The sequence below is a fragment of the Aspergillus ochraceoroseus genome, assembly GCF_002846915.1.
Source record: "Aspergillus ochraceoroseus IBT 24754 chromosome Unknown P175scaffold_4, whole genome shotgun sequence".
Lineage (NCBI taxonomy): Eukaryota > Fungi > Ascomycota > Eurotiomycetes > Eurotiales > Aspergillaceae > Aspergillus > Aspergillus ochraceoroseus.
The window spans coordinates 2,161,783-2,176,465 of NW_024468479.1; the positions used below are offsets into that span (position 1 = coordinate 2,161,783).

The window sequence follows — 14,683 nt, forward strand, 5'->3', positions numbered from 1 at the left end:
CATCGTCCCCCCACTCGTCGTCGTCTCCCGCCCTCTCTGACAACTTCTTTTCATCCCCTCCATCACCTTCTTTCACCCCCTGTCTCATCCCATCGCTAAAGCCTCCTTAACCTCAAGTCTCATCTTGCCTGGAGTCCTCCTCTATTAAACCCGTCTCTCATTCTCTTGCTACATCTCCCCCTCGTATTCTCGCATCAACGACTCCTTACTTCTGACCCCTTCCGCCTGAAGTAGTCAGAGCCCGCCCGGCCCAGGCCCTCTCCTCGACTTCCCACTTTTCGCAATTGCCAACTGTCTACACTATTCAGTTCTTTCGCTCGTTTCTCGTGAAACCCCCGGTGGGATAGTACAAAATCCACAATTGAGGGCCTATGATCAATCTTCCTACCCAACATTTGTGCCGGATTTGTCGTCATGGAGGGAAACGACAAGGGCAAGGACACCACGGATAGCGCCCCCATTGTACGTCATGCGCCAAGCTCCTTGTTTTCGTTTAGCAGTCGATGTTCAAAAAAAAACACTAACAGATTCTGAACTATAGAGACCTGTGTCTTCGTTGCTATCCCATTTCGAGAATCTCTCACATCGTCGTTCCCCTTCTGCTGTGCCCAACGGCTCACACGACTCGTCTTTCCTCCGGGCTCCTGAACTCGGCGACGATGTCCGCTCTTCCTCTAGGGCATCTCTAGACCTCCCTCGTTCAATATCCCCCTGGGCTTCGGTGTCAGACGTCTCACCTAGCCAGCGGTATGATTGTGCAAATGGTTCTCGCTCGCGGAATGGCGGATCTCCCGGAATTTCTCCCGGACGACGGCAGAGCAGGCCCATGTCGATGAATTTCCACTCCTCGCCACAGCTGGCGCCTACCCTGACGGTGGACTCTCCACGGTCTCCGCCCCGAGGGTTTGGGTCTTATGGCGGGGACCGTGGTGAAGATTCCCGCTTTTCTCGCACTCCGCCAAGTGCTTCACGAGAGCCTCTACCCATCGCCTCGCAGAAGGGCTCATACAGTCGACCAACGACCCCTGTGACCGCCTCATCCATTCCCACACAGTATACAGGTGGCTACTTATCTCCGGGACTGTCTACTTCAGTGGGGTCCATCCGTGGGAGTCCCTCCGATCGAAAGGGCAAGAGTATTTCACTGCCTCCCACCGCCAATCGAGCGGCAAAACCCAGAATTCCTGTGAAACCGGCCGCTCTATCCTTCAATGATCCTTCGCTCGCTCTCCGCCCCCAACGGGCGTCCTCTGAAGACCGCGTGTCGCCGTTTAGTACCCCTCCTAGTAGCCCCGAGAAATCTTCCCCGCACCGACCCTCAGCTACAAGGCCAGCCCAGCCCCCTCGGCCGCTTTCTCGACAGTCTCCGCCGCCTGTTGGCCCCGAGCTTCCGTCCCGACGGTCGAAGGAAAGATCCCCTGCTCCTCTCCCTGGAAGTGTGCGAGCTAGCAGAGATTCGTCGGCTTCACGGCGCCAACCAGTCCCGGAACCATCGCGCGAGACAAAGCCCTTGATGGTTCAGATTCCCAAGGGTCCATCGGCGCAACCTGCAGCTCTTGCGAGTGCACCGTTATCTGCGCGTCTACTCAAGACGACCGACAGCCCGCATGACCCGCCAGGCCTCCCTCCACGAAATTCGTCCGTATCACGAAGGACCGGCCGGTCCCCCCCTAGACAGACAGCTCCTCTCGATGCTTCAGTGTTCCCTAGACCTATCTCCAGAATTGACCCACGTCAGCAGACGCCAGTGGAGACAAAACCTCCCAAGCAAGTCCAACGCCAGCCCTCGTTTTCCCGGGAGACAAAGCTAGCGCCCCCTCCATCCGTCCCGGAACGCCCGGTAATAGTAGACCGCCAGCGCGTGCGACCCGCTCCGAGCGAAGACGAGCAAGTCCCGGAGGACCCCCCCATACAAACTGACTATCCAGACGCATCGAACACAAACAGACGACCCCCACTCCTGAAGTCAGGGCCTCAAGAAATCAACACTCGCTATGATACTCGGCTCATGGACGTTTGTGGGAGACATGTGTGCACAACTGGTTACATTACCCGTGTTTGGGACCTTACCACTGGTGAACAGCTCATGAGCCTCAGCCACGGCGAAACGGTTAAGAGTTTATCGTTAGCCTTCAAACCAGGGGTAGGTCTTGAAGATGAGGGCCAGCGTTTATGGATTGGTACAAACAGTGGAGAAATCCACGAAATTGATATTCTGACGGGATCGATTGTGGCTTCGCGGTCATACCCTTCTCGACGGGAGGTTATCAAGATTCTACGGCATAAGAAAGAAATGTGGACTCTTGATGACGAAGGTCGCTTGCTCATATGGCCACCGGACGAAACAGGTGTCCCGAACCTCCAGTACAGCTACCACAACCCTTATGACAGGGTTGCTAGAGGACATACGTTTTCGATGGTTGTGGGTGATACCCTGTGGCTGGCCACGGGTAGGGAAGTCCACGTGTACCAACCGAATGCCCGTGACGATACTTTGTTCAAAGTCTTGAAGCGGCCTTTAGGATCTCATCACACGGGAGACGTTACCTCTGGGGCCTTTACCACGAAGAACGGCGGAAGAATATACCTTGGCCATGCCGATGGGAAAGTAACTGTCTACTCTTCCAGAGATTACGTGTGCCTGGGCGTGGTGAATGTCAGCGTGTATAAAATCAACTGCTTGGGGATTGTGGGCGACTATCTTTGGGCCGCCTACAAAACCGGTATGATCTACGTTTACGATACGAATACGAACCCATGGAAGGTAGTCAAGGACTGGTGCGCACACAATAGCCCTGTTTGTTCGTTTTTACTCGACTCAAGTAGTGTGTGGACGATGAACCGTCTGCAGGTGACTTCCCTAGGAACAGACAACTGCATCCGCCTATGGGATGGAATGTTGGAGGACGACTGGCTGGGTAGGTCTATTGGCCCGAGAGGATTTAAATCACAAGCTAACAACAAAATAGAATCTCAGATGCAGAATAGAGACGTGGAGTTTTGCACGTTCCGAGAGATTAGTGCTGTGGTTTTGACCTGGAACGCTGGCGCTTCCACTCCGGGCAGCGTACGCACATCGTCCTTTATTCAAGATGCAATCCATCCGGAACATCCGCCCGAGATTCTGGTTTTCGGGTTCCAAGAATTGGTTGATCTTGAGAACAAGAAAATTACAGCCAGTATGTTTTTCTTTCACGAGTGAACACGAGCAGATAACTAACATCAGCCTGCAGAGAGCTTGCTCCTGGGAAGCAAGAAGAAGGATAGCGGGGATAAGGAGCATATGAGCCGACAATACCGGGTGTGGATGGAGCATCTTACCAGCTGTATCAATGACTGCATGCCTTTGGAGGAGTCTTACGTGCTCCTGCACAGTGCTAACCTGATTGGTCTTTTTACTTGTGTGTTTGTCAAGCACAAGGAACGGAAGAGGATTACGGATATTAGCGCTGCTGAAGTAAAACGGGGTATGGGTGGACTGCACGGAAATAAGGTGAGTTTCTTGACCAGGTCTTTCGCAAGCCGAGAGACTAATTGCTTAGGGTGCTCTTATTCTCCGTTTTGTCCTGGACGACAGCTCTCTGTGTTTCGTCAACTGTCACCTGGCAGCAGGGCAGTCGCAAACCACACACCGCAACACTGATATTGCAGCCATTTTAGAGACTGAGTCGCTACCCGTGGAGACTAGCCTTACTGCTCGCTTAGATCATTTCGTGAGCGGTGGGGATGGGTCAATGATCATGGACCATGAGATTTGTCTGCTGAATGGTGATCTCAACTACCGCATTGACTCGATACCGCGGAATGTGATTATTGAGGACATCCGCAACAATAATCTCGCAAAGCTGCTGGACCGCGATCAGCTTCTTGCATCCCGACGCAAAAACCCTGGATTCCGACTGCGGTCATTTCAGGAGTCACCGATCACGTTTGCCCCGACGTACAAGTATGATGTGGGCACGGACGAGTACGACTCGAGCGACAAGAGGCGTTCGCCTGCCTGGTGTGACCGTGTTCTTTACAGAGGACTCGGTAGAGTCAAACAACTCGAATATCGACGCCACGAGGTCCGAGCATCCGATCACCGACCAGTGAGTGCACGATTCAAGCTCCGGGTCAAGACGGTCCTCCCCGAACACCGAGCCACGGTATGGGACGCCTGCCAGAAGGATTTCCAAGGCGAAAAGCGAAGGCTTGCATCAGAGGCGAGGTGAGTGTTTGCCCTTTCAACCAATGAACCTTGACTAATGTCTTACAGCATTGAGTATCTCATCAACGTTCTCGGAACAGATGCCAAACAAGCACGGGCTCTGATCGTGGGGAAAGGAAACTAAGTGTGCTTTTTATGTATATTTGCTGCTAGAGATTGGGGGTTGTTTTGGTTGCCTGACTCGTGGATGGCGCGGATAGCATGAAGTACAGTACTACATACTTCCTCCGTCGCCTCGTCTTGCTCTAGAGCCTGCAGACAAGGTGACGTGTATGACTAATGACTCACGATAGACATGTATCATGATGGCGGAAGGGATAGATAGAGCTGCCTGGCTGGGAGGCCGGACTTGTAATAATAATATCATCCAGGCGAACCGTCGTATGAGATGTATATAATAGCCCCGTGCACTGTTGATGGCCCTACTACTTCTTGGGGTCCAGGATCTGTGGGGATGTCCGGAGTAGATGCGGTCTTAACCCGCACCTTGGTTATCCTCGCAAACAAATATCTTCTCGCCTTTCATCAGGACCCTGTAATCGGTCGCGCTGCGCATCCGTATAAATGGGGGGGGGGGGGGGGGTTAACCCCGGGCTGGGTTTCGGCTTCGGCTTCGGGATGTTTGGACGGGCGAGGACTTGGGGTGCGTGAGGACCGAGTATAAGTGTGGAGCTGGAGAGTCATGATATTGCGGCGTTGCTCGTGGGAGGGCCGTGCTAGTTTGATTTCTCGGGGATAGCATATACCATGTCAAGAACGTATGGAGGAGTAAAGATATGTGCTTGAATGGAATAAGTATCCCGAATGCTACCAACCAGCGATGAGAATAGTCCTAACAGAATCTACAAACTAACACACCCATTGCCTCTGCTCTATTTCATAACCAGTACTCTCGCTCTGAAAAAACGTACAACCAAACTGATCTAGGCACTCCACTCCGAGATCAAACGCAAACTCCGGGAGCTCTTGTAATATGTAGCTCGGGAATCGTCTATCGAAATGATTCCGGCTCCTAGCCCCCCCTAGAACCCGGGTTGCATATCCAACAACCGCCCTCCGCATCATGGCGTTTTTCCGCGTGATGAGCTTATATACCTCGCGGGCGAACCGCGGAAGAACGGTGGCAAAAGATGATCGGTACAAGACTTCCAGGACCTTGTAGGTTGACAGGTACTTCAACCCTACAATACGGAGACGGGTTGCCAGGATGTGCATCTGTAAGTGGAAAGAGAGTTCACAGCAATCCAGGCGATCTAGACAGCGTCAGGAAATGTTCCAATATAGCTGATGATCGAGGGAGGCAAAATATACCAACATAATCTGCGGGCACTGTTTGTCCTTCAGCTTGGAACCGGGTGGGGAAATTGTAATCTAGATAGAAATGATAATTGCAGGTATACAGGTACTCGAGCATCATCTGGACAACGAGGGGATGGAATCTGATCCGAAGCGCCTGGTCAAGTTAATACCCCATGAACAGTAAAGTAAGTACAGTAGAGCCAGAGTGACAATTCTCACCTGCAAAGGAGTCCTGCAGTATTCCTTGACGACCAATGATTGCACACAGATGATCACTTTGTGACACCTGAAGCTCTTTTCGCCGCAAACAATGACAAAATCACTCAGCTCTAAATTAGGCAGTAAACTGTCATCATGTATGAGCTGGGATCTTGCAGGATCCAGGATGCCAACGGGGACCAGGGCAGGGGATTACCGTCGAATGGAGAGGGCTAATTGTTGTCGGGCGTAAACTTTGGACTTGTATTTCAGAACCACTGCGTCCTCGTGCTGCCATGTCTGGATGATACTACGGGTTTGGTTGGCCACAGGTCGCTCGGGGAAAGGCCCATCTCGATTCATTTTGAATAGGAGGGAAGATGGAAATGATGGAAATGATGGATGGATGTATCCTGAAGGGGAATAAACGCTGATAAAAAGGGATGTCTCTTGTTAGATTCCAAATCCTCTAGAAACGGAAAGAGGTTTTTGTGTGTCGCAGTCCCTTCCCATTAGGGCCATGGAGTCTTGCCAACAAGAAATACATGCATTATTATGTACCTACCATATAAACCAAAGCTATGTGCATTATGACATTATTTCGTATTCATCCAATAAACAAAGTCTGCCCGCCCACACCGGAGAACGTGAAATCACCGCCACAGATCCTGACGGCTCTCTCGTCTCCAGCCACCACTACTCTTCGGTCGGCCGTCCTCGACAGGAATGGCCAGGAACCCGCCAAAGCCGTTGCCAACCAACACGCTCTTTCGTGCTTCACCTCCCCAAGACCGACTGAGTTGTGGGTCGTGGAAACTAACAGGTCGGGTGGTACTGTCTCGTCGACCGTGGGTGGAGAGTGGCTCATATGGCGTGAAATTCCACTCCAGCTCATCTAGCCCCTTGCTGTACACATTGAGTGGCTGCGCAAGGCCGCCACCGAGGAATTGGGGTCCCGTTTCACCGCCGCCCAGAAGACGAGGCGGGGGTGTAAGGAGAAGCGCTTCGGGGAAGTCCGCGTCACGAACATAGATATCACGAAGCGCCGGGAGGGCGTTGGTCATCAAGCCCGAGATCAGGTAAGCATAATACGAAGCAGCTTTAGGGAGAACGCCGTAGGAACCCGAGGCAGACGTGATCTCGTAGTGTAGCAGCTCCAGGGACCTTGACGCGAGGGGGGGAATCTTCTCGGGTGGGAAAGACCGCGTCACTTCCTGAATCACCAGCAACGACCGGAGCTCCGGCGCTGCAGACAGAATTCGATGCAAGCTCCAAGGGACGACTCCAGTCGAGGATAATGTGAGATAGAGTAAAGATTGTCGATGAAGGGGAAGGGAGAGAAATTCAGCAAGCCCGCTTGCTGTGACATTCGGGATATCTCGAAGAGTAAGGCGCTGCACGGCTGGGAATGGAGGAAGGGACTGGGAGGCAGTAAAGACCGAGTCATCCAGCAAGGGGAGATTGTCCATGGTCAGCTCGCGAAGTCGAGGGAAGGAAGCCAAGCCAAGACGAAGAGTACTCGGCTCCACCTGTAGATGTGACAGTTCCAGGATCTCCAGGTTCATCCAAAGCTGGGAACCGGGAAGTTGAACGAAGCTCCCCTCCGCTCCGCGACGATAGCTCATGCGACGTAGATCTAGGCAGCGAGCCATGAGCTCTCGTTTCAGAGTGAGACATGTCGGATCGTCGCTGTAGATTCCAGACGGTAAGTCAACGTAGCGAACGTTGGGCAATACCGAGACAGTCCGGGCGATCTCTGCTTTGTTCGCCTCGCGGGTCATGTACGGCATACGCAGCGAGAGTACCATCGCTCCCAGCCCTCGTGATTGTCGAACAGATCGCATAAAAAGCGCCAATCGCACTTGCGGTGCATCGATCGGATCCGCATTGCGGTCGAAGAACGAGTGTTGTTTCCGTTTGGCTGCCAGTTCCACCTCGAGTTCGCAGTAGTGGACGGGGTCAATGCGAACATGGGAGTATCTGCACACACACACACACACGAGGCAAATCAGGTCAGTGGAAAGCATTTCAGATTCACGAGTGATGGGGATGGATTTACAGCAAAGATTGAGCCACTGGATACCAGCGCTTGCAGACCAGTCCACAGTGCGCCAGATCGCGCATGTCACAAAGCATGCAGCCATCTTCGGTCATCGACTCCTCTGAAGTATCGTAGGAGCCATCGACAGCATGGGGACAGACGAAAGCGAGAATCCGAGATAGAACCTGCGAAGGGAGCCTCTTTGTCTGATCCGTAGCAAACCCGGAGATGGAAGGGACGCGGTCATAACGAGTATCAGTGCGGAGGTGCTCATAGCTCACAGCAACCCCCGCACCGCCCTGGCTTTTGGAGCGGCCACGAAGTCGGCTCAATAATCCCATGGTGCGTAAGAGGGGGTGGAAGGCATGGAGTAGCAGGAGTAGCAGAAGAAACAGGAGAAATGGAAGAACGACCAGGACGGAAGGAAAGGAAGAGAAAGAAAGAGAGAGAGCGCGCGCGTGTGTCAGAAATAAATGATGGCGGCGGAGGATGCCAACTAAGCGAAAGGAGGGATTGAGAGCAAGAGAACAAAAGGAGATTGATTTATTTCACTACATCCATCACTATAACCTGCATCTTACCGCATATCCCGACTCAAAGTACTCACTCTCTTTCACTGTTTGGTTCAAGGGAAACCTCCCCCCGAATCACCATCCATTCATTCATTCATGCATGCATTCCCCCCGCTCAGGGTATTTTTAACTACCCTATCAATCTCTCTCTGGAGCCGTTTGTGATGGTGCCAAGATCCCAAGATTAGGGATTCAGAGGAACCTGCAGGGGGCGTTTCATCCAGGCGGTTATATTAAACAGTTTGGTGGTTAGTCGCAGGATTCCTATCCAGAGATTGGCTCAGGGATTAGTTCCTTGAAAGGATTCATCCTCAAAAGAGAAAGAAAAATCTGAAACCAGCCGAATCTCGACGCGTTGATCGGGTCCCTTGATATTATATTTATAATGTATTAGACTATTAGTACTTGGAGCAACACTCCAGGCTTAGACGCAGCAGGGGTGTGTAGGGGGTGGAAACAATCGTGTGGAGCTGAAGGAAAAAAAGAAAGAAAGGAAGGCTTAGTTTAGTCCGCTGGTTATCACGGAATAAAGCATAGTCTGCGAAGCGTCATAGGGTGAGCAATCACTAAGTGATCCCTGAGTCTGAGTCCATGCTGATAGCCCCGTTCCAATGGGCTGCGATCTTCCACAAGTCCAGTATCATCTTCACCAAAGGGGTGGAGGGGCTCTCGTTCTATTCTTCCGGAAGTAAGTCGACCACGTATGAACTCCCTACGAAGGTCTCGTGCGTTCTGTCGAAGCCCTATCCTGACGTCGGATGTGGTTGCTATTCCCGGAGTCGATTGACTATGGAAGAAATGGAGAAAGGCATTTGCAGGTAGGGAGGGAGGGAGGTGCCGTTGACGGTAGATGGTAACTAACTTGCATCTGAACGTGAATGTAGCTCGTATATCTTCTACAGCCAACGGGCCATCGATGATATCCTGGACGGAAAACCCAAATGGTCAACCATGGACGGCGAAAGTGACCTTGTAGATGATCACGGCAATGGAAATCGTATTAATACGATCAGTAGTTGTGAATGTTTCCACTATAGCACGCAACGCAGCAGAGTTGTAGCTCTACACCAAGAAAATGACGTCGATTCGATATTTCCTTCCCCCCTCCAAAAAATCGATTCTCCTTCAACCATCGACTTCTTCATAAACCCCAATCAGATCGAAAGTATTTCCTATAACAATCGACCCTGTAAGTCCTTCCCTTTCCTGAAACGCATCAATCCCTCTATAATCCCACTCAACCTGTTCCCTCCCCCAAAATCCACCAAACCACTACCCCGCAGCATTCCAAAAAAAAAAAAAAAATCCCTCCTCATTCAACCCCTCTTAACAACCGAGTACGAAACAGCACCCCATCACAACAAAAAAACAAGAAGACAGAAAACCAGAAAGAAAGAAGAAAATGTCCTGGTACCAAAAATCATTCACTCTCCCTCCCCGCTCGCGCGGCTCCTACCTAATCACCGACACCATCCTCTCCGAACTCCCCGAGCTACGCAACTACAAAGTCGGCATGCTGAACCTCTTCATCCAACATACGAGCTGCGCACTTTCACTAAACGAAAACTGGGATGAAGATGTCCGCGAAGATATGAGTGATGCACTGGATCGAATTGCGCCGATGGATCGAAAGGGGAATCTCTACAGGCATTCAGCCGAGGGGGAGGATGATATGCCGGTAAGCTAAGCCAAGCCAAGCTGGAGCTGGATCTTTTTTTTTTTTTTTTTTTTTTTTTTTTTTCTCTGTTGCGGTGTTCAGTTGAGATGAAAGTGAACACTGAGCTGACTCTAATAGGCTCATATCAAATCCGCCCTCATTGGAGCTTCTGTGAACATCCCTATTTCCAATGGTCGTCTTGCTACCGGGACCTGGCAGGGAATCTGGTATTTGGAGTTCCGGGCAAGTCGGCACACGAGGAAAGTTGTTGCGACGATTCAGGGTGAGAAGGCGTGATGTGATTCATTGTTGATGATGATGATGATGATGATGATGATGACGATGATGGGATTAGGATTGTTCGGGAGCATTTGCTTACCTATGATTTACATACACCCAGGATATCATTGGGTTGGACAGATGGATCGAGTTTGATTGGCGCTTGGGTTCGAATCTCGTATCCGATATGACGACGATTCTAGAGAATATAGTTCGCTTACGAACCCCATACGCATGATATGCTGCGTATGGTTAGAGAGAAAGGTCCCTCTTTAGACCGGAAGGAAATGAAAGTTGAAGGATTTTTTATTCTAGCTTCATTGGTCTGGTACACAACAACTGTACAATCGCCCGAAAGAAGAAATGGGCGGGAAAATCGAAAACGAACAAGAAAAAACATGCATCAACGCCAGCAATGAAACAATCCTATCTCGACCGCTGCTCCCAACTCAGTCATACACTAGTTTTCTTTCACGTCGGCGGCGGCATCGCCGGTAGGGGCAAGAGGGTAGCTGGTAGCGGGAAGAGATGCGAGGTACGCGCGGTGCTGCTCGTGGGCCTATCATACAATTCATGTTAGCATCGCTGTTAGGTATGTATTCCGGTGGCACCAGACAAGGCAAGCATGTTACATACGTAGGGAACGCCGCAGTAGCCGCAAGTAGCGATCTCAGGCTTGTCGGTGTTGATGAAGATGCGGGGGTGGCCCAATGGACCACCGCCTCCATCACAGCCGACAACCCTTTCCTTTGTCCATTGGACGGGTTGCTTGTGGATGAGTTCGATGGCGGCCAGGGGAGTAGGCTAGACAATTGGCAAATAGTTAGTACTCATCATTCACCATCGGATATGCTTCGCTATCAAGTTGACGATTTCTTCCCGGTTTTCATCCTCCGTAATCGGATAGATGGGGGGAGAAAAAGAAAAACAAAAAAAAAAAAAAAAAAAAAGACAACATCATCTAGAGAAATTGACGAACCTGGTGTTCCATGATCGTCTGCTCGAATCGAGGCCCGCTCATGGCAGTCTCTCTCGGCTGTTGGCTGGCAGCCCAAGTAGTGGCACGGTTGGGAGCCTGCAGGGCGCGGACACGCTCAGCGGGCTGCGGATCCTCCTTCAACGCAGCATCCCACGCTCCCATTGAGTCAACAGTAGTAGGCTTGGTCTCCGACACATTGGGCTTAGGTGTGAGGTTCTCGGAGAGACGAGGGACAGTAGTCGAGTAACTGGCCCGGGCGACGGCGCGGGGGGTCCAGGACGAAGAAAGAGCCGCGATCCGGCTTCGAAGGGTAGGCAACATGGTAGGCAACGCGAGTCGCTACGAATTGGCACGCAGGACAGACAGTGGGATAGACGGGAGACGGCGGGAGGAGAGATGAAGTTCGTCGAAGGGTTGAGGTTTGCGGGAGCTTCCACGGCACGCTTGAGGAGCCAATCGGCGCCGCTGTATTGGTGGCTGCGGTGAAATTCTGCCGCTTGCGATTTTCCTCTTCTGCCGCTTTTCGAGATGCAATGAATTGTTTTCTCCATCCATTCGTACCTGACTGTTTCGATCTTGTTTTTTTGAAAAATTTTCAGCCTTTTTTGGGGGGGGGGGTTGATTCCATTCAAGTGAGGATTGATCTACACTGGAATCCCGTTATACAAATCATCATGCCTAGCTCTCCAGCTTCCGGCTCAAAGCCTGAAAAAACCATGTCCTCACGTCTCCTGACTATGAAGGTATGTACGTTCCTGCCGAGATTCTCTCCTTCAATGTCGCTAACTCCATTCGAAGTTTATGCAACGTGCTGCTGCCTCCAAAGAAGCATCACAGCCAGCTTCTGCTAAAGGTTCCAATGCTCCGACACCCAAAAAAGTCAGACTATCAACAGGCCCTCCCGAAAGCCCAGTTACACCATCATCCGACCTGGAGGCGATCTCGGCCGCCCTTGCTGTAGAGGAAAATAAGCGCAGGGAAGCAATTTCTCGACAAGCCGCAGAGGCAGGCGAAACGGAATGGGTCATCGACTTTGGAGCAGCAGATGCAGTCAATCAATATGCGCAGCAACCTCTTGTTCTCACAGACTATTCACTTGACGCTGATGATGACGATATGAATTATGGAGGACGACAAGCGTACGGCAATTTCAAACGAAAGAATAAAGCTAAGGTTTGTATTTTATTTTCTTTTTTTTTTTGACTAATACTAATGTTTCTTAGGTACATACCGCAGAAGAATCCGAATCCGAAGAGGATGAGGACGGTGATCTAGCAGATCCGGAAAATATCGACGCAATGATCAACAAAGCCAAGAACAAAGCTTCAAAGAAGGAGAAGAACAAGCATCAGACTGGACATGTCAGGCTGTCTCAGTTGACAAGCATCTCTGGCGGACGCCATGGGACAGTTGGAGGCAGTAAGCCACAGAAGAAACGCAAGCATAAATAAAACGCCACTCGAAAAAAGAATGGATCGTGCGTTGCCCATAAGAAACAAGTATAGCAGCCCATTGCCAACCTTAATACACCCACAAATTCCGACCACTCTTCGAATACAGGGCGAATCACCACTGCCGCCGCTCTTGGGGGTTACCAATACGGAGCATCCTTAGTTCTTCCGACCCGGGCTTGCAAATCACCACGTCCCCCGGCCTGATTTTCACTTTCTCAGTCACAACGCCTGCGCTGTGATCCGAAGTCACCGTGTTGCCATTTCGCCTATAGACGCGGATTTTCACAATGTCAGATACTGGTTCGGAGTTGGATTGTCCTCCAATATCGATACGGACGTGCCCTGACTGTCTCTGGATTGGCTGTGACTGGCGAGTACCATCGTAGGGAAACCTATCTGTGCGAGGCTTCAGAATCCCTCGCGGGTGGACCGGGGTGGAGTTCAATTGGGGTCTTTGGCCCCTGTATGAGCTAGCTGCTCCATGTTAGTATGCAGCCAAATACTTGATCTGATGTAACTCATAAGAACATACCTCTGGCTCTTCCGCCACGGGAGTAATCAAAATGGCAGGCACCTTACCTGGCCTGTAGTCTCTCATTTCTAGATCATCTCTCGCCGGCTGTGGACGAAACTGCATTGGAAGCGGGGCGCGCGAGGTCTCAAGCCGTTGTGGTGTCGAATGCACCGGACGAGGGTTTTCTGTATGTAGTCCTTCAACGAGGTATGAGGTACCGCAGAGACAGAAGAACATCTCGGACAAGCATTCAATGCTTGGGACTGGAATCAACCTCTATCCTCGCAGCTAGACAGAGTTCAAAGTTAAAAAGATGAAAAGTGGCATTTATAATTAAAGGTCGTGCTATCCCGATTGGGTCGTGGTGGATCAAAGGGGGGGGGGGAAGTTGTGATACTCGAATAAATTAGGAAACCAGAGCAGAGACATTCTGATCTAAGTTCCCATGACCCTATTCCGAGACTTGAAACTCGCCTCCCCCTTTTGTGATATCAAACAGCAGAACTCAAAAGGTACTGGAAGTTTGTAAGAAATAGATTAGTACGTTATTACTACTCCTACTCCTCCTACTACTACAGCTTTGCCTTCTCGGCCGCCGCTTTCCTCTCCCACCTCCTCCGTGTCGAATAATTAACCGCCAAATTCCACGCCGCAACACCAACCCCCAGCGGCGGCGCCAACAACAACACCCAAGCCCACCACTTCGGACTGGACCCCCCGATCGTCTGAACAGCCCTTTGGACCTCGCGCTCCAGATCCACCCGATCGCCATCATTCCAAACAATCACGCCGCGCGCATCCGCGGTGCCCCGAAACTCCGCCTTCTCCACCTTCCCCTTCACATCCCCTTGACTCCTCACCCGGTTCTCCGCATCCTCAGCCGTGAGATGTGTATCCCTCGCCCTCAACCTCGCCATCTGCACCGCGGGATCCGAAACCCCCACCACAACCACCGTCCCGCAGATCAGATCCATCCCGGACTCAAACAGCAGCGGCACATCGAGCACCACCGCCCAATGCCCGCGCAGGTAGTAGTAGAGGAGCGCCTTGTAGACTTCCCACCGCACAGCGGGATGCACGATCTTGTTCAGGATCGTCCGGTCGCGTTTCCGCTCCTCTGTTGTTCCGAAGACTCGGCGTCCCAGCGCGGGGCGGTTCAGGGCGCGTCGACTCCCGCTGGCGTCCTCCGGTGATGGCGGGAGAAGGAGATCCGGCGTGCTGGGGCCGAAGTAGCTGACGATTGCATTGTAGCCGGATGTACCTGGTTCGACGACCTTGCGGGCGAGAAGATCGGTGTCGACAATGGGGAGAGCGTAGGGAGGGGAGGAGAGGATGGAGGAGACGGTGGATTTGCCTGTGGCGATTGAGCCGGTAAGGCCGATTATAAGCATGTTGTTCTTGTTCTTTTCTTTTGTTCTTTTATTCTTAATTTTTTTTTTGGTAATGTGGGTGGATTAGATCTGGAACAGCTTTGCCCTTA

The 14,683-nt window shown here is 51.6% G+C and overlaps 9 protein-coding genes across 9 annotated transcripts; 4 read left to right on the forward strand and 5 right to left on the reverse strand.

The window, feature by feature from the left end:
* The first annotated feature begins 257 nt into the window (after positions 1-257).
* On the forward strand, positions 258-4,466 carry P175DRAFT_0248974 (putative inositol polyphosphate phosphatase). Its single transcript, XM_040892691.1, has 6 exons — positions 258-462; positions 542-2,918; positions 2,970-3,179; positions 3,234-3,493; positions 3,543-4,210; positions 4,259-4,466. Exons 1-6 carry the CDS (start codon positions 415-417, stop codon positions 4,332-4,334), a joined length of 3,639 nt encoding a protein of 1,212 aa, XP_040752574.1. The 5' UTR covers positions 258-414; the 3' UTR covers positions 4,335-4,466.
* A 593-nt stretch (positions 4,467-5,059) lies between these two features.
* P175DRAFT_0437450 (BTB/POZ domain-containing protein) lies at positions 5,060-5,881 on the reverse strand (the record flags this gene model as incomplete). Its single annotated transcript, XM_040893853.1, has 3 exons — positions 5,060-5,463; positions 5,522-5,649; positions 5,703-5,881. Coding segments are annotated over 3 exons (711 nt in total), but the record flags the coding sequence as incomplete, so codon positions are not given.
* Positions 5,882-6,360: 479 nt separating this feature from the next.
* Positions 6,361-8,089, reverse strand: P175DRAFT_0438040 (F-box domain protein; the record flags this gene model as incomplete). The annotated part of the gene is made up of 2 exons (XM_040893889.1): positions 6,361-7,687; positions 7,767-8,089. 2 exons carry the CDS (start codon positions 8,087-8,089, stop codon positions 6,361-6,363), a joined length of 1,650 nt encoding a protein of 549 aa, XP_040752576.1.
* An 822-nt stretch (positions 8,090-8,911) lies between these two features.
* On the forward strand, positions 8,912-9,380 carry P175DRAFT_0557855 (uncharacterized protein; the record flags this gene model as incomplete). Its single annotated transcript, XM_040900801.1, has 3 exons — positions 8,912-9,138; positions 9,205-9,284; positions 9,337-9,380. The coding sequence occupies 3 exons, from the start codon at positions 8,912-8,914 to the stop codon at positions 9,378-9,380; spliced, it is 351 nt and encodes a 116-aa protein (XP_040752577.1).
* Positions 9,381-9,722: 342 nt separating this feature from the next.
* Positions 9,723-10,274, forward strand: P175DRAFT_0532563 (YjbQ family protein; the record flags this gene model as incomplete). The annotated part of the gene is made up of 2 exons (XM_040899974.1): positions 9,723-9,998; positions 10,116-10,274. The coding sequence occupies 2 exons, from the start codon at positions 9,723-9,725 to the stop codon at positions 10,272-10,274; spliced, it is 435 nt and encodes a 144-aa protein (XP_040752578.1).
* A 271-nt stretch (positions 10,275-10,545) lies between these two features.
* On the reverse strand, positions 10,546-11,580 carry P175DRAFT_0479993 (zinc-finger domain-containing protein). Its single transcript, XM_040895412.1, has 3 exons — positions 11,236-11,580; positions 10,893-11,060; positions 10,546-10,815 (listed from the first exon to the last, which is right to left on the reverse strand). Exons 1-3 carry the CDS (start codon positions 11,554-11,556, stop codon positions 10,717-10,719), a joined length of 588 nt encoding a protein of 195 aa, XP_040752579.1. The 5' UTR covers positions 11,557-11,580; the 3' UTR covers positions 10,546-10,716.
* Positions 11,581-11,852: 272 nt separating this feature from the next.
* P175DRAFT_0479995 (uncharacterized protein) lies at positions 11,853-13,166 on the forward strand. The gene is made up of 3 exons (XM_040895413.1): positions 11,853-11,978; positions 12,034-12,408; positions 12,459-13,166. Exons 1-3 carry the CDS (start codon positions 11,910-11,912, stop codon positions 12,684-12,686), a joined length of 672 nt encoding a protein of 223 aa, XP_040752580.1. The 5' UTR covers positions 11,853-11,909; the 3' UTR covers positions 12,687-13,166.
* On the reverse strand, positions 12,802-13,440 carry P175DRAFT_0532566 (uncharacterized protein; the record flags this gene model as incomplete). The annotated part of the gene is made up of 2 exons (XM_040899975.1): positions 12,802-13,163; positions 13,218-13,440. 2 exons carry the CDS (start codon positions 13,438-13,440, stop codon positions 12,802-12,804), a joined length of 585 nt encoding a protein of 194 aa, XP_040752581.1.
* P175DRAFT_0501831 (putative dephospho-CoA kinase) lies at positions 13,277-14,642 on the reverse strand. The gene has a single exon (XM_040897253.1). The coding sequence runs from the start codon at positions 14,592-14,594 to the stop codon at positions 13,776-13,778; it is 819 nt and encodes a 272-aa protein (XP_040752582.1). The 5' UTR covers positions 14,595-14,642; the 3' UTR covers positions 13,277-13,775.
* Between the last annotated feature and the right edge of the window lie 41 nt (positions 14,643-14,683).